Source organism: Cynoglossus semilaevis, chromosome Z (genome assembly GCF_000523025.1).
Source record: "Cynoglossus semilaevis isolate Cse_v1.0 chromosome Z, Cse_v1.0, whole genome shotgun sequence".
Lineage (NCBI taxonomy): Eukaryota > Metazoa > Chordata > Actinopteri > Pleuronectiformes > Cynoglossidae > Cynoglossus > Cynoglossus semilaevis.
Genome location: NC_024328.1, coordinates 6515790 through 6538843, shown reverse-complemented (window position 1 = coordinate 6538843; position 23054 = coordinate 6515790). Strand labels below are relative to the sequence as shown.

General features: G+C 41.1%; 1 protein-coding gene across 2 annotated transcripts in view; it reads left to right on the top strand.

The window, feature by feature from the left end:
• Window positions 1–12394: 12394 nt before the first annotated feature.
• The window catches only part of efna5b (ephrin-A5b), a 97487-nt gene continuing 86827 nt past the window's right edge, over window positions 12395–23054 (top strand). The window contains exon 1 of one of the 2 annotated variants that reach the window (XM_008336032.3): window positions 12395–13645. In XM_008336032.3, the coding sequence (XP_008334254.1) occupies window positions 13521–13645 (125 nt within the window). In that variant the 5' untranslated portion in view covers window positions 12395–13520. The remainder of the gene's footprint in view (window positions 13646–23054) is intronic. The other variant, XM_008336031.3, reaches the window with a different exon arrangement.

The following is a 23054-nucleotide window of genomic DNA, read 5'->3' as shown; positions in this document are numbered from 1 at the left end:
TTGAAGTCTTCTGTCCTCCCAACAGCACACCTCACTACTGTTGTACTATTCTCATACATGTCCTGCACCAAACTAACATACTTCTCTGCCACTCCTGACTTCCTCATACAAAACCACAATTCCTCCCTTGGCACTTTGTCATATGCCTTTTCTAGATCTACAAATACACAATGTAGCTCCTTCTGACCTTCTCTCTACTTCTCCATCAGCATCCTCAAGGCAAATATTGCATCTGTGGTACTCTATCTAGGCATGAAACCATACTGTTGTTCACAAATCTCCACTTCCTGCCTCAACCTAGCTTCAACTACTCTTTCTCAAATCTTCATTGTGTGACTCATCAACTTTATCCCTCTGTAGTTGTTACAACTCTGTGCATCACCCTTCTTATAAATTGGCACCAGAACACTTTTCCTCCACTCATCAGGCATCTTGTCAGTCTCTAAAATTCTGTTAAACAACCCAGTCAGGAAATCTTCTCCTAAACACTTCCATACTTCCATACTTTCACTGGTATGTCATCAGGACTAACCGACTTTAAACTCTTCATCCTCTTTACTCTTCTGATATACGATATATGATATAATACTCTTCTGATTCTCAATCTTCACAATCACTAGTTTCTAATAACAATGAATAACTGTACATATAACGAAACTACCTACAACTATCTACAAACTAGGTTACCTGGTACCTCCACATTCATGGTAACTCTATTTGTTTTTTCCTGCAGCCATGTTTTTTGCCCACGCCGTATTATAAATTGTATGTCGATGATATATTGATTTATTTGTACCTGCAATAACAAAATGATCCAACTAAGTTACTGAGGTTTTCTTTTCACACTGCCAAAGCAGTACTCCCATGGGGATGACAGTGTTTAAGGAGGCAGGGAGGGAAGTAAACTTCAAATGTGATGAGGTGCATCAGTTGTTATCATCTCTTATTCATCCAGCCGTTAATATTTACCAGACATACCAGGCAACAAGTCTCAGCAGCTGCAGCAACTGTTATTTCAGCAGAAGTGGAAAAGTGAGTGAGCTTTCAGGCAGTTTTTAAAACTTTTGAACGACAGCTACGTGTTTATGGTCCTTTCAGTAACTGTTTGTCAGAAAAATATTCCAAGCAGCGTACTTACGGCATGAATGTCTGACTAAATCATTGTTTCGAAGCTATTTTTACACCCTAGTGTGAACAACATATTAGACTACCACAGGCTTTTTATGATTTCGATGATGTGGTTGGAGAGTTGTCGATTGGCAGAAAGGCCCTCGAGGCTACAGCACCCTTTTGAGCAGCCCTCGATCTGATAGATCTTTCTTTCCTCCGTTTTTTTTTTTTTTTTCTGTGCTGGAATCTCAGTGGAGGTCAGGCCTGCTTGGCCTCTCTTTCAGCAAATGTCACAGCTAATTATGACGAGGCTGCTTGTTCCCTAACAACTCAGCGTTGATGCTGTTAGGTGTTTTTGACTGGGCTCTGCAGATGAATTGGGCTCCGACGACCTCTGTGATCTAGGGGTTGCTGTTGGTAGGTAATTGCACCAATATCCTGAGCCGCAGGGATATATAGCGTTGACAAGTTGGTATAAGTCAAACATGGCAGCTCTGTGGGCAGCTCAGTGTTGTACTGCCCAGCAGGTGTGGGTGGACGCTGTTACGCTGATACCGATCACACAGGGATAATCAGAGCATGTTGTTTTCTATGTGCCTCGCCTTTGGAACGTTTTTTTTTTCTGAGTAATGTCAGTAACGGACCACACCACAATAATATTGAAGTACTCAAAAGTTTAATTTGGCAAATTTTGATCATGTTTTTCTTGTGGTCAGGGTTTTTGGGATTACATCTCTTAAATTTATCTCTCTATTAAATCCCTTTTTTGGCATTCAGTTGACCATTTTTGTACTTCAAATTTGCAGAAAGAGATGATTTAGAGAACGTACAAATTGTCCAAACAAAACTCTCTTTTGCTGCCGCAAATCTCATGGTCAACATGTGTGTGTTCTGCTGGCGCTAATCGCTATAATTTAAAATGTCAGTAATATAAAGCCTGCACTGTCATTAAATCACAAAGGCAGTGGCATTACTTCCTGATCTGTTGTGCTGATTTTCCTCTGCCTCCGACTCCCACTTCACTTCTGTGTAAGTCACTGTGATTGATGTTACAGTTGAGGAAACTGAAGTGACCTCACACTTCCCTGGGTTTTGTCAGCGGTCCGTACGCTGAGTGATGACATCATATTTCAAAAACAACTGAGAGGAACAAGGGTGACATCACAGCACAGGTGTGATGGGCAGTCAGGTTATGGATGTTTGCATGAATACAATATGGATTATTGTCTGCTAACTGAATTCAAGGTGAAAATTAATTAATCTATGCTGAGCGGCAACATCAGAAAATGTTCATTTCCACTCTTCCTCTGCGCCTTTCCACCCTTTTTTTTCCACGATCAGATAAGATTATAAGAAACATTTTCTGCGAGGAAAAACACACCCTGAGGGTTTTCCACCCCATAATTTCCAGAGGCTGTATTTTCACGTCGCAGCGCCTGTGATTATGCATGTGAGGATGTCAGCCCTTCTGCTTCTACATGTGTTTAGGTGTACTCAAGCGCTGAAACACAAATCTGTGCATAATGGGTTTGTGAGTTTTTTCCCCTTTTTCCTCATATGTGTGTAAATGTTTAATGCTACATGTATGTAAATGCACAACAAGCACAAATGGCAGGAGATGACATGGGAGTTTCCCCCCCAGAGCTCTTATGTGTCCTTCAATCCTTTCATTAGAAAAGACAAATTAAGAACATGAGAAGGAAATGGTCTACCTCAGCGACTGACTTGATATCTGGGGTGAGAGAGAAAGGATTACTGTGGCGTCTGGGGGGTGGGTGGGTGGGTGGGGGTATGAAACATTCTCCCATTGATACACACAGTCAGGAATGTATGACTGACACAATGGGGCTAACAGTCACCAGCACATGCACAGAAAATCATGTTATTTTGTCAAAGTTTGATGTTTGTAATAACTCCTGCTGGAATGAAAATGCACTGCATATGAAAATGGATGGCCTGTAGCTGGAAACATTTTTGCATATGCAATGTGCATAACAAATGCATGCTTATAAATACCGCTGGGCAAATCTCATTGTCAATAGCGTGCAACACACTCTCTGGCAATTGTGTTTCTCATCAGGTACTCCTGTTGGGAGAGAATGATCTTAATTTGATCAGCGTCATAAGCCCTCTCTTTCAGGCCTTGGATCTCAGCTTATCTATTTATGTGCGGAATTACAAATGGCCCGATTAGAAAACTTTCCATAATAGTGGCGAGAATTAGCAGGCTAAGTGTACGCTAATGCTATTGAAACCTCATTAATGATGTATGGCTCAGCTCTTCAACATTGCCCTTTCCCACACATCAACAGCAACTGCCACGGAACGAGAGCCACCAGGAGACAGGAGCAGAGAGAGAACTGTTGGAAAGGAGAATCAACTGGTATAATAAGAGATTCATGTTCTTTGGCTTGAACTGACACGCAGCACCATTATTCTGCTCCCTTTGCTTTGAACAAATCCCGCTATTAGCTTTGTCCTGGGCCTATGAATCTATATTTTCTTTCGACTGAAGAGCCATAAAGGGACAGCGAAACATCAATTTCTTCCAGGGACTTCAAAGAGAGAAGTGAGACACCGTAGAGCTGAACAACTGCTGTGTTGTACACTGTACACAGCCCAGGATTTCAAAGCTCTTTTTACATTCATAGCTATTATGAAAGAGCAGGGAGAGCACAAAAGCGGACTCGATAGTTGCCCACCCTCTCTCCTCCCAGCCTTTTGCTCCTGATTGTATGTGTGTATCACTCAGACCGGAGCGTAGCCTCTCCTAGTCACAGCTCTTATTCCGGAAGCACCGTTTGCATTAAGGAATGGACAATGTGCTCATAATATCTATATCAGCGCGGTCCTGTCTTAATTCACTTTTATTACATCCATTCATAATGCTCTCATAATGATGAGATGGAGCCCAGCCAGGGGATTTTCACAGTGTCACCTTTATTATCACATACTGTGATTTGTCATTTGCGCCTCTTTAGATCTCTATAATGAGGATGAGTTAGACTTTGCTGAATTACATCTCTGGATAAAATGCCACCGTCATGTGTGTTTTTAATCACTATCCCAAAATTTGCCCACTGGAAGTCACACAGTTATGGGTAATAAATGGGAGGTGTTTGGTGGAGAACAGCAGCGTGAAAGAGAATGAATGGAGAAGCGTAGACTGTTTATAAGGAATGGACCAAGCTGCTAACTATGGTCACATGCAAAGAAAACTTTTGCTGTGTTTAGATGGAACTCTTTAAATTAGAACTGGGTGGTTATAAGCTGTTTATGAATTATTTTTTTTATTTTATAAAACATAAACACCTTTTATTCAGATGAGGGTCATGGTCAATTGTTCCCTAGTAACAAAGGTTGTAGTGAATAACTACAGTAAGTACTACTTCATGTCCAGTTTTATTTAAATAATCAAACTCTAAATTTTGCTTTTGATGTTCCCTCTCATGTGCGTGTATTTACGCGTACAGCATTTACCTTCATCATTTTACAGTTCATGGTCCATCTCTAACTCCTGTAAAATCCATGTGTGGACCTCCTCCTTCATACATGGAATAAAAACTGCCCTCTGGAATTTTTGGTTTAAGAGAGCAGATAAGAAGTGAGGATTTACAAGTACTGATTTCGCTGAAACACAAAAATTCCAAATAATCATTTTGAAAAATGCCAGTGACTGCTACACTCAGTCCTTTGACTGATATTAACTTTTTGCCCCGTATTGAAAAAGACAACGTGACTCTCTTTGCAAAGCCTTCATTGTACTGAATTATACATCAATAGTATTATAACCAGTATTAGAAGACAACTGATAAGAAAGGGAAGAAAAAAACTCACCACACTATATTTTCAGCTTGCATGCTAACGAAAAAAAACAAAAACAAATAGTTATCCACTTTACCAAAGGTCTTTATGTGTGTCCTAAAAATACTGAATGCTCTTTTTTTTATCATTTAAAGTAGAAATGCCAAATCTATAGTACTTCTACAGTACCAAAAACATACAGTGCACTACTGCCATCATATAAATCAATGTTTCCCAAACTTTTTTTCACGGGACCCATATTTTAAAAGTAACAAACCTTTGCGACTCAAGTTAATAGACATTTTTCATAAACTGGTAAACATGATGAGAGAAGACCAAAAAAAAAACACTCTTGCGTCCCACCTGAAGTTTGTGATCCAGTCTTTGGGAGACAATGTTATAAATAGTTAGTTTAAAAATTAGTTTTTGTTTTTCTCTCTCTGATAATTGGTAAAATCACAAAAGTGTTGGGGGTTGCAGACCCTCAGGTTAGGAAGTCAAACAAGAACTCATTTCTTAGAGAGTTGGACGTTTGGGGAAATATCTGTACACAAAGAGAATACAATGAGACAATCAATACCGCTCACATGCTTGTATTTCAAGAGTGCCAGAAGCTGCTTGGCTTAGTCTCGCACGAAGACAGCCATCCTGGGTCTGTAACAGAATCTGCATTTTCTTCTCAGCGTCTGGCTGAGACATCAGACACTGCAGTGTGCATCCTGTATCAGTTAGTGTTGTTTTCCTTTAAAGTCATGAACACGCTCTTTCCATAACGTTATCCAATCAAACCTTAATCCCAGAGGTGATGGTGGATCTGAATAATTTTCACAACAGCCACATGGCTCGGCCTGATCTCCTCAGATTTGGAGGTACAAACACCAAATGTTTTGCTGATGCAGTAACATTTTCCAAATGTTTCTGCCCTTGTTGACATGTGGCCCTCCACAAGAACATCCTTTTCTTTCTTTTTTTTTATATCTAATTCTTTATGTTCCAGACAAGTACAACCATTGTCACTGTGGGTTCCAGCGATCCCCCTGTGAATACAAAGACCTTGGCTGCCACTATTGAAATCCTGACTATTCACTGAATAGGAAGCACTTGTCCTTACATTGCATTGTCTACTGCAGTAATGGTCACATCAGTCCCCATCTGGTGTCGATCATTTAGATTCAGGGCAGGTCCTGTCCCAGCAGAATCATCCGATTAGGCCCCCTCATCGATTGGTGTTGGCTCGTCATGGCTTAGTCAACCCAAGGTGTCTCTTCTATGACATGCTGTCTCCCTGTGATTTAGTTTGCCAATGCTCTAAGTGCATTGAGTGTGACAATAAAATCTTTAATCTAATATGCATCCTAAGGAGGGAGGAGATGGAGAATAAAGAGTGAGCGAGGGAGCGAGCAAGGTGGGAGGGGGAGGTTGTGTCAGGTTTATGAACACACGGGATGCTTTATTTGGATTTTCCATTTGATGTCTGTTTTTTTTAATTATTTCCACAGACAAATGGGTCGTTTGAACGTGCACAGCTTAGCACTCACAGATGTTTCAACCTGTTCCCCCAGCTATCAGATTCCACCTTAAAACACTTATGGTGTCTTTTTCAGCTCCCCGCGGTAAAATCTGCCTCCTCTTCCATAAAGGAGAATTATGATTTAATATTTTCTCAAATAGCCACGAAAAAAGTCTCATCTGCGCTCGGAAAGAAGTGGAATCCAATTTTCTGCTCAGATGTAGCCACAACCTAATCAGCATTTTCAGTTTGGAGCATACGACAGTGTAAATGGGGTTACAGGGCGTGGCGCGTGCACGCTACTCCTACTTATTCTAACTGACAGGAAAACCAGCGCCTGGCATTGTGAGGGAGCGTCACATTTATGAAGGTGTGAGCTGTATGTCAATGAGATTTCTGAACAGACCACCCTGATCTCTAAGACGGCTTGATCTACTGTATCCCACCGCTGCCGCTCCACATCACTGTAAACAGGCATACCATTAAGGGAATGCTGCATCTTGTAAAAAGGAGTGGGGACACTTTATAGAAATTTTAAAATGAGGGGAGCTTTAATAGGTGTCACAAGAGCAGAATTGATATTACCTTTTTATGGTTTATGGTATTAAAAGCACTCATAATACCTGTACGGAGCTATTTGTCTGTGCTTATTTTTATATGTTTTAATAAAAGGATGTAACATATATATCACTGACCTCCAATGGATGTAACAAACCCTCAGAAGAAGATGATAAAGATAGTGGTTTTGATTGAACTTTTACCAGACCATTTGTTATGTACAGGCATTGTGGAAGCAAGCAGGACCCAACTGCAGCACTGGGAGACTCTTTTAGGTGCAGCAGGTTTATTTGTCAAGTGCCCAAAATATCAAAAACTCAAAGGAACAAAGCGTCACTTAATGGAATGGACTTCAATACATGAGACGTCTCCAAGACATGAACAGACTGACCAGTACACAATACATGAACACTGAACAATGATCCCACAAGGACAGAGTGAGGGAGAGAGGTGTATATACCCAGGACTCCAGGTGACACCAGTGAGACTGATGACAGAGACACAGGGGAGAGAGATGATATGAACTCCACCCAGCAGACACAGGAAGGGGAAACACAGACAGCCCTAATACAATTCAGAAACACAATGGAAGTCAGTGAGAGTCAGGACACAAAATAATTTTTGACCAGTACTGATTTCTGCAACACCATCCTGTTAGACAAAAAGCATCGTTTGACCAAAGGGTGACAGGAGTGACTTCCTCTTTAATTAGCAGGTGAACTGTTTATGTGCTTGGAAAATGAGGTTTGTCCACCAGAGCCCTGGTCTTTTCATGTGAGGTTTACCACTCTGTGCTGTGGGTTTCAATGTGCCTCCGTAACTTTTCAACCCAGTAATGCTGCTCAACACAATAGAATAACATCAATAGTGGCGCTCATGCTACTTCTGACTGTTGTGGAGATGCTAACTAGGCTACTTGGTGTGCTACAGTTAGCCATCTCTGTCTTTTCCTGTTTATCGAACCAAGCTGCCTCACTGAGAGCGTCAGTAAACTGAAGTACATCAACAGAACAGAATAAATTCTAGAACAATAACATTCGACTGGCGCCCCCTGTATTAACAGCTGACATGTGGCAGCATTTCAGCTTCTATGAAGTAGTACAGGACATATACTTGAGAAACAAAACCAACATGTGCTCCCACATTCCTTATTCTTACACAGAACAATAGCACAAGTGAACAGTAACACAAACCATGTCAGAGTTTCCACACAACTGCTGTGTCGTAGTGTCGCAAAGTTGGTTAAGACCTTTACTGCTAAATATATGCTGCTTTTTTGCACAACAACCTGTCCGCTCCTCTCACATCCAGTCCAGATGTGTTTGCCCTTTTATGCAGTATCACAACTGGATGTGACATGTGCTTTTTCTTTGACTTATTGTCTAAGACTATTTTTTATTTATAAAGAAATTTCATTTTAGACACTTTGTGGCTTTGAACTAACTTGATTTAACTCACTGATCCTAGTGTTTTTCTGAAGAATCCCACGTCATCTAAGAGATACTCGGGAGATTTATGACCGTGTTTATTCAGAAACAAAACATGTGGAAGTGACATAAGTGTGCTTGTCTTTTTGTAATGTTTTTTTAAACAGGGGATGTTAAATATACTTATATATTTTTTAATCAATTTATCTGTTGGTGTAATTCATGGTTACTCTAATTTGACCTTAGGTGTGTGTTATTTACGATGGCCCTGTGATGAACTGGTCAAGATGTAGCCCGTCCCACATTTTAGCTGGAATTGGTTTCTCTACTACATGTGAATCTAAAAAGAATAATGTGATGAAAAAAAAAAAGAATGAATCACTGATTCTATGTCAAAAAAACAAACAAAAAACCCATTAGTATCTAAAGACAGGTACTTGCTAAATATTCCACTTCTGTATGGTACATAAATGTTAATAATTTTTCTACAGGGATCCAAGAATTCGAATGTTTCCGCCTACACTGCTCTGTGTTTTATGTCCATAATTGCTGCTGTAAATGTGAACCTGCCATACTGACACCAGAAAGACTGAGACATGTCTCTTTAATGAGCCAGTGTTGTGATGTGGACTGTAATTGTCTTACTGGCAAAAGACCAATGAGGACACGAAGAAGCTCTCACCCTGCTGTGACCCTGCTGTGTGGGTATACAGTATGTGACAGGAGAGAGAAATTTGTGAGCCTGAGGCCAGACACTCGTCACTTTGGCCGCAGTGACTCCCTAAATTGTAGCCCTTGATGAAAGCATTTATGCATCAAAAAGGCATTCCTAGAATTATGTCAAAAATTAAACCAGACAATGAAACGTCAAGGGAAATGAACATACACCAGATTAAAAAAAAAAAAGTGCATCCCTCTAATGGACATCCAGTCCATGTAAATCCAAGTGATTTGATCACTGGCTCTTGTTGATATTTGTTTTCTTTTCACTGATCTATCAAACAGAAACACAAACTGAGCCTTTTGGAAATGGGGTTCACGTCATTTCTGCAGCCCTCTGCTGGTACACGTGGACGAGAGGCGAGAGAGAAAATAGGCTGCCACGAGAAGTAATCAACGCAGCCCACTATGACAGTGACAGCAGGTTAAGAAGGCAATGGCGAGGGACAGCTCTGTTTCTACGCCCAGGAAAATGAAAGCAGCTGGGGGTATATACGCTCTGTGGCACTCGTCAGGTAAATATGCTTGTTATCAAGTGTGTTTGTCTGTGACAGAGAGAGAGAGAGAGAGAGAGAGAGAGGGAGAGAAAAGGGGGGAGCGGGGTGAAATAGGCCACAGCAGGAGAGGAATGCAGTTATGGCTGTAAAGTGGGTGTGAAAACAACCATGTTCACTGACCTCCAGGCGGACCTCTCCACCCCGCTCTGCTGGTAGCTGATAGTGTCCTTTATGTATGTTGTGTATTTGGAAATACAACTTGAGAAAATATGTTTATGCTTTAAAGTGTGTGTGTGTGTGTGTGTGTTTGTTTGATCATGGCAGAAGTATGATGATAGCTGTGAGTGAATGTTTCTCAGTTCACTCCAGTCCTACAGAAGAGGTCAAGAGGATTATCTTAAAATATTAGCTGCACCCTCACCCTTTCAGCCCCTCTGTCCTCCCTGCCTCCCTTTTCTCCTCCCCCCGTATCCTTAGAGCAAACAGCAAAGAGTTAGCCACACGATTGGCTGTTCCTTTCCTTCCTTATTGACTTTTTCTGTTATAATAGTCAGTGCCTTGGCTTCACTCACTTATTACCAAAAAGCAAAGACCATATGTTAACTCTTTAAAATAAATTAGCCTTTTGGGTTTAAAGTTGATTATATTTTACTGCTAAGATAAATCTCAATTACAAATCCAGCTTCTAGAAGAGTTGGTACAGATACAGATTGTAAAAGTGCTATAAAAACCTAAATATTTAATTTAGTATTAAACTTTAAATGTTTTATTTTGAGGCCAGAAGGTCAATAACATCAGCCATATTAAAATGCTTTATTTCATTCTTGGCCTCTAAAAACCAAGGTTTTCTTCTGACTTTTTTTGAAATTTTCACAATAACATTAACTGTGGATGGCAACAGATGTAAAAATCTTCAACGTTAAGGACAACTTTTTTTTTACACAGACAATGCTCTTGCACAGTTCAGCAAAAGTTGACAAGCTCTGGCGCACACTTGCTTCCTTTGATGGATGCTCTTTTTTTTACCATGCAGCTTTAAGATTTATTATAAATCGTCAGTTGTTTTAACATCGTACGCTAGCACCTGCAGACTAAAGCATTGACATGATAATGGGTTCTCTTCGTTCGTCTAACTTTGAACTTTCATCTGACTCATACAGTCTTTGTTCTTGTAACTCCTTTACTTTGTCAGAGCCAAAGGTCCAGACTGAACGAAGGGGAAAGGTCATTCAAATAAGCTACTCCATTTGACTGGAACAATTTTCAAAAAGTAAAAATCAAGGCTCTCGTCTCTTTGGAAGCTTTCAAAAGAACTCTTGGAAACAGAATCTTCTGGCTCTAGATGTTTGGCCAAATTTGATTTTTGTACTCTGAACTGATTATGATGGAAACTAGTGATTTGTATTTTTAAGATCTTTGGTCTGTGTGAATGTCATGTGTTGCTGTCTGCCTTATCCCCGTTTCAAAAAAGATTCTAATCCCAAGAAGTTGTTTTTCTCCAAGTTAAATAAATATGTATTAAAATACTCAAATCCATAAACATTTAACCTTTTGACCTTTCACTATGATGTATGAATTTCCTTTGACATATTGCTCAAGTTGTGTCTCACTTTTTGGAGTGTGGCTCAGGCAAAACTTTAATTAGGGTAACATTTATTTATATTTAGACAAACAGGTGACTTTTTAAAGCTCAATGATGCAATATATAAAAATGTGCTAACTGAGAATTGTATATATTAAAATATGCATTATTCTAAACATCAAAATTATCAAAAATATATGGTAAATATATGAAAAAAATAAATAAAAAATATATGGTAAACATTTGAAAAAATATATGGTAAATATATGAAAGGACATTTTAATAACAGTTTAAAAAAAACACATAGTTTTCAATCTCACAGCTGTTTTTTGTTGTTATAAAAGGACAAAAACTGTTTTCCACTTCTTCTGTGTTACGTGGCCTTTAGCGAAATTTAAGTTAACACATTTTAAAAAACTATTTGTCATATTTAATCTATTCCTCTTTCTCACACACGTGTGCATGTGGACTCAATCTGGAGCCAGCCAGACGTATCCACATGACCTTATGTTCCAGTTGCTGTATTTTCGTTAAGGATCTCCCACCTGAATTTAAGGCCTGCTGCTCATTTTCTAAAGTTTCATAAACTCTCCTTGTGAGCTCTTGTCTGATTTAAGGCGACGACAGACGCGGCTCCCCCGGTGAACTCGAACTTGGATCTGTCCTCGGCTGAGTCAGCTGTCCCGCTTGTTTGCAACTGCGGGGCGGCTGGGCGCTGGAGCTTCGGCTCGCAACCCATGAACAGTCCGCCCTCTGTGTGAGAAAGGGTGCAGTGTTCCACCATCCACAAGCAGCAGCCTGCATGGCCACCATCTATCCATCCATCAGCGCTGCGCTTTTACGCAAGCGGCTGTGGAGCATCACGGCTCACCCTCCCTCCTCGAGGCTGTGAGGCGATGCAATACGATTTAAATGTTACATTTTTAGAATGTTAACAATTAGAAAGTGCGTCGAAATGTTTAATTACAATTCACCTTTTTTTGTCAATGAAAAACAAAAACAAAACAGGTATGGATTTATTTGGACGGACCGTATGTCGATAAATGGCACCGTGCGCTCTAATCACTCGGATCCGACTGTGGATAAAAATCGGTCCCTGCCCGGTGCAAACCTCACCCCGTGCTCGTCCCTTTCCAACTCTACCTCTCGGTAATTGAATTAGCTTGGTTTTGGGCGGGGGGGAGGGGTCGGCTTTGTTCGAGCGACGCCCATTCAAATAATTTCAAACCAATGGGACTATCCCCCGCTCCTCCGTAACCAAACCCACTCTCTCTCAGTCGGTCGGCGCCCGGAGCTGCCTGCCTGCCACTGCCCTCACCTTCCTGTGCGTCCCGGCGTTTTAAAACCCCAAACCCCGCACTGAGGAAGACTACACACTACGCACATGTGAGATTTTTTTTTTTCCTTGCTGCGCGTCGCACGATGGTTTATATATGAGGAGGAGACTTTGGGATGCGGACAAACGCAAGTGTCTCAGCGGAGAGAAGCGCATGAGAGAGCAAGCGTTCACGCACACTGGGCTGTCTGTCTCCTTCCACACATAGAAGGACTCCTCCCCACCTCGACTGTGACACCCCCGGTAAATCGCTGAGAAAGGATAACATTCTTTTTCCCCCCCTATTATTCCACGTGAAGGCTGAGAGTGAGGCTGCCTACCCCTGCCACTGACTGTCTGATTGTATGGCTTTGAAAAGTTGCCTGGAGAACATGAACATCTGACGTGCGCCACACGGCGTCACTGGACACATTGGGCCTCTCTCACCCTCGCTCATTCCTCCACCACATCTTTGGACCGCTTCACCTCCTGCGCTTTGGCTCTGGAGCGAGAAGAAGTGATCGTCACTTGTCATTCGTCCTGACTGAGGCTACACCAGTGGCCGCGCCACAGACGACTCTGCCTGTTGTGCTGCCCCTTCATATGCGCTCCGATCTCTCTGCCGGCGCAGTAGAGAATATTTATTTTCCTTCTCATCACCACGAATGTGTCCGGGCAGACATCCTGCATGAAATAAAGCCCATGTTTCAGCCAGATCCTGCGGCTTCTCGAGCTGTCCGTCACCGTAAACAAGTGTCATCTCCAGCCTCCCTTTGAATGGTCACGTTTTTGCTGCCATTCTCGTGGTGAATAATTCCGTGCGCATTTTTTTCTTTTAACATTGTTTTAATATTCTGCAGCGCTTACAAACAGCACCAGCAACACAACCCACATGTGAACCAGACTCTTCACCTGTCCCGGTGAAAGCGCTCGCACAACTCGACTGCACTGAACCACGATACCCAGGAGGAATACGTGCCGAAGTTTTACCGTAGTGATGTCGCATGTGGAAATGGTCCTTTTTCTCTGCCTGGTGGTGTTGATGTGTGTTTTCAGCCAGGAGCCCAGCTCCAAAGTGGTGGCAGACCGCTACGCCGTCTTCTGGAACCGGACCAACACCAAGTAAGTGACCGTGCAGCGGACAGGTTTACGGCGCAGAGCCCGCGATGCTCCGTCTCCGCCTCGCCTGGCGTGCGTTACGCGGGGTTTGCTGGAGCAGAGCAGTGTTTATTCCCTGCAGTGAAGGCATGGTGCCAGTAACTGTATGTAAGGGCTTTAGCTGTGGGTCAATTACAAGAGTAAAGAACTAATCTGTCATTTTTCAGTTACGCGGTGGCTCATGAACGTCGCTCGTTTTCAGGAAACAAAAAATAAAATCGTGCGTAATAGACTATAAGAGTAGTATCTATCCGCCCTGGTGTTGGACCTCTTTCCGAAAATTAAAAAAAAAACAACAACAACAACAAAAAAAAAACTTTTTTTTTTAAAATTTAAACATATAACGTTAACTTACTCAAATGAAGCGCATATTTAAACGACTTTAAGAGCCATCTGGTTTAATGTTCTGTTCCACCGCCCGGCGGACTCTCAGCTCTACACCCACCGGACCCGTTAACACCGGCATCAAACTAATGTCAACTTGGCTAAACTGTAAACAAGTCCGCTTTAGCACAAATCCACAAAGCCCACTTTATGTAGTCCACTTACTCACAGCACTGTAGACACGGTACCTTCACGTGAAAAACTTTACTTGTTGGCACAAGTACTGGCCCAGCGTCTGAAACTGTGCTCAGAAACTTAGTTTTATTCTATCATCTGTGGTTTTATTGTGAAAAGGGACTATAATGTAATTTATTCACACGTGTAACAGAGCTCATGAGCACAATTTAAGTTAAATATCTTAACTCTGTTCACTGGAAAAAAAGTAGGATCTAGTCATTGTAAAAGAAAGTAAATATAAATATATAAATACAAGTGTTTCTGAATTTAAAGTAATAAAAAGAATCAGCCGGTAGTCAACAAAAATTACATTTTAAATAGAAAATTCACTTTACATTGACAAATGCACCTTAAGAGAGTAATAGAGTACTCTTGTGTTCGGCATAAAAATGCCAACGTTTTATTTAACATCAAAATACGCTGTAGTGAAGTTAAAATAATCCATTGTTACTATAGGAAACAACACAGTTTAATTTATTTGTCAAACTAAAACCCACAGAACTCAACTAGAACACATGATCACGGCAAGGTATTTTGTAAAAACCTTAAAAAAGTGGTGTTGGAGTAGGAGTGGTATGAAAATGTGGAAATAGTCCTTTAAAAAGTTTAAGGAAAGGTTCACTTTTGTGTTGCACAATTTCTCTGAAGGTTGAATTTATAAGGTTAAAAGCTTAGAACACATATTTAGGTACATTATTTTGTACTTTAACTTAAAATTAAAAATGATGAGCGAACATGTTGACTGCCTTTGTTGGACTTAAATATACATTGAAAATGTTATAGTCTTGACATATTGTGGATCTAATAGGTAGATGAACTCGGCTGGCAGTAGCAGAGCCAAGGTTTTTTCTGTGCTGTTGACTCAGGCAGACCAAACCGAAGGACTTTAGCAAAGTTAAAATTGAACTTTCTCGAATGTTTTCCAGTCTTGATTCAAGTCCGTCTCTGCCGTGACAGATCTGAGTTGCTCAGTGTTCACGTTTGTCCGAGCAGCACTTCCGTCCAAGAAGTCCCGTACAGAGTCCAACTGTTGACTGCCTTGTGTCCAGCTTATTAAGTCCAAACGCTGCTGGTGCAGTTTACAAGGAGCTTTCACTCAGATGCCAAGAGCACTTAGTTTTTTTGTTGAGTAAAATCCTCACTTTGTGAACCGAGCCATTAACGTAACATGCTGAATTTGTTGTACAATTATTTAGATTCAGCTTGAAGTTTGGAAAAACATGATTTATTGCTCTCAGCGATTAGTGGTCACGGGGTAGAAAGGCAGGGCCGACTGTGTGCTCCCTGCTAGCGTCAGGGCCGGTCTCGCAGGGTGCTGAGATTCTCGGCTTGATACACCATGGAGCGTGACTGCTGTGGTTGTGGTGTCTCCTCCAACTAAGGCTGGCTGTTTATTTATGGGGTGCTTTCTTCACGACAGGAAAACACAATTTGGAGTTAAATCTTGATTTCTGTCACTGATAGACCTGCTTTAATTAGACTGTACTTTGTTTTGACAAAAAAAAGTTTGGACTTGACCTGCTGCTGAGTTAAATGTGATATGTTCCAGATGTGCTGACAAGTTTTCCTAGTTTCACTGGAGAAAAAAAAAAGAAAAAGAAAAAAAAAACACCCTAAAAAACAGTGCAGTCAGGGAATAGAAAGTCATTTCAAGAAATAACTTGCTAATCCATGAGCTGACACTCGGACATTGACAGACACAGGGCGGGAGGAATCACAAACTCTGTGCTGCCTTCGGTGTCACTGGCAAAACGTAAGGAATAGACAGTGTTTCTGCTGCCTCGTCTGTTTCCTTACACTCTGACTTGCCCGAGGAGAGGAAACAGGTTTTCACAGAGGCTGTTATGCGGCTAACAGCAGTCAGTCCTTTCTACTTATCCTAAACACACTTTGTTTGACTCTCACCCCTACAGGGCTGAGGCAGTAAGCCAGAGAGGTAACAAACAGGTGGAGGTGAGGCTGAGACAGAGGCAGCGAAGTCAGATGTGTCTATTGATGACTCACCTAATAAATATTGAGCCTCTTTCCTCCTGCATTACAGTAGAAAGGTGCCGTGACGCGGCTGTAACTCAACGTCGGCACGTCTGCTTTTGTTGTGAGAAGATCTCAGGAGTGAACGGCTGCTCCAGTTAATGCCTCACACACACTGACGGCCACATAGTCCCACACGATACCAGGCAAAAAGGCACGTTACGTTGTAAAGTACAAAAAGTTAGATGGTAGCTTAAAGGATGACTAAAGGATTTCTTTTTCACTTTCTTTCTTTCTTTCTTTATTTCCCCATCCGTCTCTCTCAAAATTCAGAAAAGCTATTTTAATTTTATTTTTTTTACCATCCTCGCAAATAGCCATTTGTTGCCACACTGTATATAAAATATCCGCTTTTACAAATTTGAAATAATAAAAAAAGCTGGTTCTTGAAAAAAGAGAAAGAGAACAATCAAAACATTTCCAGAAAAAGTCCAAAAGTGAAAGTCAACTTAAGTTTTTTCTCTTTTTTGATTTTTTTTTTTTTAAATTATTGGAAACCACTCACTGACTGTTCACGGATTCTCACTTTTTTTTTTAATTCATTTTTTGATATATTAACTTCAAAGTTTTTGTTTGTCAGAGTTTATTCTTTATAGATGTTTTATATATTTAGTCTTTAACTTGATGTGATATCGAAAAGTATTTAAAAGTAAAAGATTAGTACACACCACACTTATATTTTTTGGATCAGACAGACGACTTGGTTTTTTGGGTTAAATAGTTTACAATTGGATTTTCTGCTTTTTTGAAAATATTTAGAAAGATAACAAAGTAAGGATTTTCCATAATAGACAGTGAATTTTTTTTTAAATCAGCGCTGGAAATTGAAACAAACAAAAAAAAAACAATTATTTGAATTACTTCCATGGATAAATTAGTTTTTTTTATAGTAATGTTCTGGACGTCACATTGGTCGTGTTGTGTTTGATCTGAGAATGGCTGAAGGTCATTTCCTTTTATGCTTTCTTCACCGTCTCCTTCAAGCTTCCTAGCCTTGGGTTTTATTGTGCCGGCTCATTTCTCCCTCCTTGCTCTTGTTCATCAAACGTTCATTTTTAATGGCCCATTTCTAAAAATGTGAAAGAGCTTCAAGTATGTCTGTTGAAAATTCCTCTAACTGAGTGGATACTGATGGTCGTCAATCCCTCAGGATTCTTTGCTCTGCCGTCGTGATCCTTTTGGTGTTTGACCCTTTTGGTGTTTGTATATATTTATTCTAATAAGGAGACAGAGTTGCTCTGATGATATCTCAGCTGTAATGCTGGATAGAGAGGGAGAGAGGGAGTGACTTTTCCTCCTCTCCTTTCTCCTTTCTAATGCCTCACCTTTGTCTGCTCTCCATATCATATCTCTCACTTCTTTCTTTCTTTCTTTTTCACTCTCTACTCGTCCCGACTCAAGCTCAGAAAACTATTTCATATTTTTCGCGACACAGTTGATGGTTTTGAGAGAGACACCCAGAGGTCAGACCTTCTCTTGCAGCAGACGAGGAAAAGGTGACACACGTAAAAAAGGGAGAACAAAGCAGAACGTTGGTCTGTGAATGCCTCCTTCCTTCATGTGGTTATATATTATCAACTCACACAGTTAGTATCTTGGTGACCATGACGACTGCCTAAAGTCATATTTACATCGCTGCTTCAATAACAACAAACAACAAACAGCTGGGGTGTTGTGTGTTACTTTCACTGTTTTCACTAGACCAACCATAATAGTTGTCACGGCATCAAAGACAATGATGTTTTGTTGCAGTTTAGTCTCATGTGTGCTTTGTGCTTGGACATGTGTGTGTTTTAATGTGTGTCAAAGTACGCAAAAGTACCAAATGAGCTATGAGGTCATACAGGGCCTGTTTCCTTTCCCTCAGACTCTTATACCAAAATAATTACATCTTTCTCCAGTGGACTTCTCATTATCTGTCACAGACCAGTGGGACAAGTATATAAACTGTCATGCTGTGTGACAAACGCAGGCCCTACACCAACACATTCAACATCAGAGGTGGACTCGGTCCAGACACCGAGCTGACAGCGGCCGATGCTAAAGCAGCACGTTTGAATTTAAAGAATTTTGAAAACGTATAATTTTTAAATGAGAATTAACTCTTGTCTCGTCAAGTGGGGAGTAATTCCATGCTGCTCTGACTGTATCACTTTCAGACCCGCTCGCTCAGAGCTGGCTTTGACTCCCTCCCCTGCTTCGTGTCTCTCATTTTCTCTCTCCCCTCGCCGTGTCTGTGGGCTGATTAGTTCTCGTTAATGACCCTGTGCTCTGTCGTTCTTTCATGCCCGCGGCAGTAGAAATTACAAGCAGCAGCCAAGGTGCAGGGACAGTGAGTGGAGCGGACACACAGGCATGGAAATTAAACACGCAACCTGATGGCTGATCCAGAGAAGTGCAGTGTGATTCTTTCACTCTGTTTAAATGACACTTGGTGTTTTTTTGTCACCAGACCTGTAAATGCACTTTTCATTTAAATTAGATTTTTTTTCCTACTAACTAGAAAATGAGCCCAGCAGGCAGCAGTCAATGCTCAGTCAATGTGCTTGGCAGAGCAGCTGTTGTTCAGTGTACGTTGGGAGAGGGGGAGGACTCTTGGCCGTGACCCTGGTGGAGGTGCTATGTGGCGAACAGAAGCGACCCTGTCGCCACGGGTGTAACAATAGATATGTTCATTGTTAAGTAAGTGGAATAAAGAAAGCACTAAATAATAATTTATAATGATATTCACATTTGTAACATTTTTATTTTTTATTTTTATTTATTCCTATTGAAAAATATACAATTATTCAACCTAAATTTTTTTTTATTCAAAAAAATGCTTTGTTTAAATATATTTTTTTTTATTCTTTTTTTTTCAAGTGACACTATTGTTTTTTCTAGACCATTCAAAATAATATATTTTTAAACTATTTTATTATTTATAATTATTTTCAGGATTTCAAATAATCACAACATATTGTCAAAATAATTTTTTATGTTGTTTTTAACCACATTTTCAAATACGTCACACATTACCAGCGTTTGAAGTGTTTTTTAAAAAAAACACATTAGCTTGTCTGGCGTATATATGATCCTGGTACACCTACAGAAATCGCCAATATTGAATAACACTCTCTTTCTCCCTGACCGGGAGAACCCAAATCCTGATGTCTGGGTTTTTGTTTTCCGAGTCCAAGGTCAGATGGCGTGCTGAAATGCTGCTATCAGCTGAGCGATCTGTCTTTTAGTCCTCATTCAGTCTGTGGCTTTCAGGGGAGCTCTCCGTACAGCTCTACTTAGAAACAATAAAGTATTAACTAGCTTACGCAATACCCACATGAGCGAAGCTTGTTGCTAGTCTCATACGCCACCGTGAGAATGATAAAAATAATTTTTCCTTACTTGTTTGCTTTCCTGTGAGATGCCTGTGTTTATTCTGGGGCAGTTCTTTTCCTTTCATTGACCTGACTGTCTGACCGCCTTAGTTTTGCAAGTTGTGGAAAGTTTTTTTTTCTCTTTCTCCTCTCAAACTGTTTCTAGATTATGCCCTAATGTTACTTTTGTGCCGCCAAAGAGCAGCTGTGGGTCCACAGTTGCATTTTTTCAGTGATCACCCGAGTAGATTTGTGGTTTGGATGAATGTAGTTGACTGAGGAAAGAGAGGAAAAAAAAATCAGTTCTCAGGTTTGTTTGATTTTCATTACAGAAGAGCATGTTTTGTTAAGACCCCAACCACCCCCACAGAAGTGACAAGCAGGAATACAGTGTTGCTTCAGATTTAATAAGGTAGAAAGTAGCAGTTGGATATTACAGACCCTCTTTCGTGGCGGAAAATGGCGCCATCATATCCGTTCTCAGCTTCTTGCTCTCGTCTGTAAAATGGAGGCTGAGGCGCAGCTGTTACTGTAGTAACGCTTGGTTGATCTACCGCCCCTGGCCAGAGAGGGGCGCTAGACAGAGGGGTCTGATACCCTCCTGTGCCCCGTGCTCTCAGGCTACATTAACAGTTGTACAGATGGAGAGCTGGATTTTTAAACCCTCTCTGCTTTGGTTGAGTTGACCTCGTTAAACTCATTTACTGTCAAAGTCACATTGGTTTTACAGGAACCACACAGATGCATGTGAGCGCCAAGACTACCGATGGCTTCAGATTTTTTTTTCTTTCTCTCATATTCGGTCACTGTTCACAATTGGACTGGAAAATGTGGCAGGAACGATTGAAAGAGTTTTTTTTTTCCAGACACATTTTCAGATCATTTCTTTCATGGTCGGCTGGCTCCGGACCTTACGCTGCCTTTTCCTTGTTTAACTTGGGGGTTGGGGTGGAGGAGATGGGTGGAGGTGTGGGCGGGTGTCAGGATGTTTTTCTAGCTGGGGAGAATAGAATCCCAGAAGAGAAGACATCGGCAAATCATGCATAAAAAGCTAATTGATAGGTTACAACCTTCTAATTGACTCTGGAGGTAAAGATACTGTATTCCTTTTGAATTGAAAATAATGTGATATAAAAGTAATAAATTGCTTCTTTTAGTCAGAGGTTATGTTATCGCCTGCTCACCTGCTGTGTAATTAATTTTCTTATCTGATATTTTCATTGGGACTTTTTATTGAATTGAATATTAAATAAATCATCTTTTTTTAAAACATTTTTCGTTGAATATAAGCGATTTCACCATTTCACTCGTTTCACTGTTTCCTACTGTTCTGACCAGATCTAATCTAAGAGTAATTTAGCTGCATCATCCTCACTGAATTTACTATAGAGGACAGAAATACTCGCAGCTCATACCCCCTCCCCTCCTGCCGCACCCCACCCCTACAAATACTGGGCCATGAGACTGAAAGGCGGCCATTGTTCTGTCCTCTGTCCACTCCATGGCCAAGACTGAAAGTAATGCATGCACTTTAAATGCAGGCAGAAGAGACGGTAGGGCAAAGGAGAGGAGAGAGGACGGTGTACATGGTGAGAGGAAAAGGGAGAACACATAGCTGAAGTCGTAGTACGCTTTCAGGCCGAGGGAAGGGAGCAGAGCGGGAGTACAATGTGAGCAGCAGACACAAGTGGAGAGGCATGTAGTGGCTGGGGGTGACACTGTGTGCAGGGGAAGAGCTGGCACTCTCTCTTACTTCCAACTGGCCTTACCTATCCTCTCTCACCCGCCTCCTTCCACCCCATCACACTCCTCAGCCCTCTGCCCCTCTCTTCTGTCCTTGCCAAAGTTTAAAGATGCATGGCTCTCTGTCGACAGTGATCTCAGATGCTTGGTTAGTTCTGGACCTCTGGGGACAGACTCTAGGTGTTCAGCCTGCAGAGGTGTTGTCTGGGTCTAGTGACACTGTGGCTATTTTGGACAGGGTTCTGGATCAGGGTCGCTCAGGTGTAGACACCTCTCCTGGTTGGCAGTAGATGCTCAGAGAGGTAAAAAGTGACATCCTGGTCTTAACTGCTGAGACCCGTTGCACGTTGTGCCCTTGAAGGTGAATTTTCCACTTAAATGCACGTGTCACAGTGTGAACACCAGAATGTGTGTGTAATGTAGCGGCTTAATGGAGAGTTCCATTCCAAATTGCTGCATATCTGCCCTGAGGGCAAATTGCAAATTCAACCTTCTGAGGTAGAGTTGTAACATCACATATTTTTGTTTTGTTCACTGTAGTAATATATTTGTTGCAAAATTATATTATGTCTTAATTTTACTACAAAATAAATGAAACATTTAATTTTTTTTAAACCTTTATTTTATTTTAGCTCTGCTCTGGCGTTAGTGTTGTAAAATCCAGTCCGGTAAAGTGTAAATAAACAAATTCATCATACTGTAAATTAAAATGTCCAATTTGAACATAAATTAACTTGGACATGAGAGACTACTACTTTGGTGAGAAAATCTATTTTCAGAGTAGGTTTCTTAATCCTGCTCTTTTATTAGACAACAGATGTTGGTTTGATCTGAGCTTCTGTGAGAAATCTGTAACTAAGTTAAAAAAAGTCTTAAAACAAAGTCAAAGCTTTCGTTTGGCATCGGCCCAGCTCTTACGTTTTTTCACGGTCTGCCATGTTCACGCACCTACGTTTGGCACATCCATGTGGGGGCCGGCATCTGGTGTGTATCTGAGCAGTCACTGGTGTGCATGTGTGAACTGTGTGTGTGTGTGCGCGTGACGTTATCCTGAGTCGACCTCTGCTGTAACGAAGCAGAACAATCGTCCACCACAGCAGAGTTCCTGAGCCAGTTCCCTCAGCCGGCTCCTCTGTGAACTGCCTGTAGTTTTCCCACTTTGTGGAGTTGTTTTGCATGTTTCCCTTCATTTATGTTTGCGGCTGTTATTCCAGTGTTTTTTCCCCCTGAAGGAAAAAAAAAAACTTGATCCACAGAATGTGTGATAAATGCCATCTTCACCCTCTCCTCTCATTTCATCAAAGCACAGCTTTGACTGGTTTGGCTCTCTCTGAACATTATCCCACCAAAAACCATGCCCTGAAGAATGTGGGCTGACAAAGTCTGACACACACAAAATCACACACACACACACACACACACACTGCATTCGTTTTTGGAGGACAGTTCATTATTTCCTCAGAGTTTCAAGTTGCAGGAGATGTGGCATCTATTCTGCTTATTTATTTTCGTTTCTCTAAATCTGCGAGCAGGGAGCTTTGGAGTGTAGCAGCCTTTGAACCAAGGACTATCCCATGACTGCAGCCCTGAGTATTAACCCAGAACCACTGAGAGGCTTAAAAAGCCATCAGCTCATTGTCCAGAGACACAAAAAACCCCTTCCTCTAAAATCTTCCCCCATC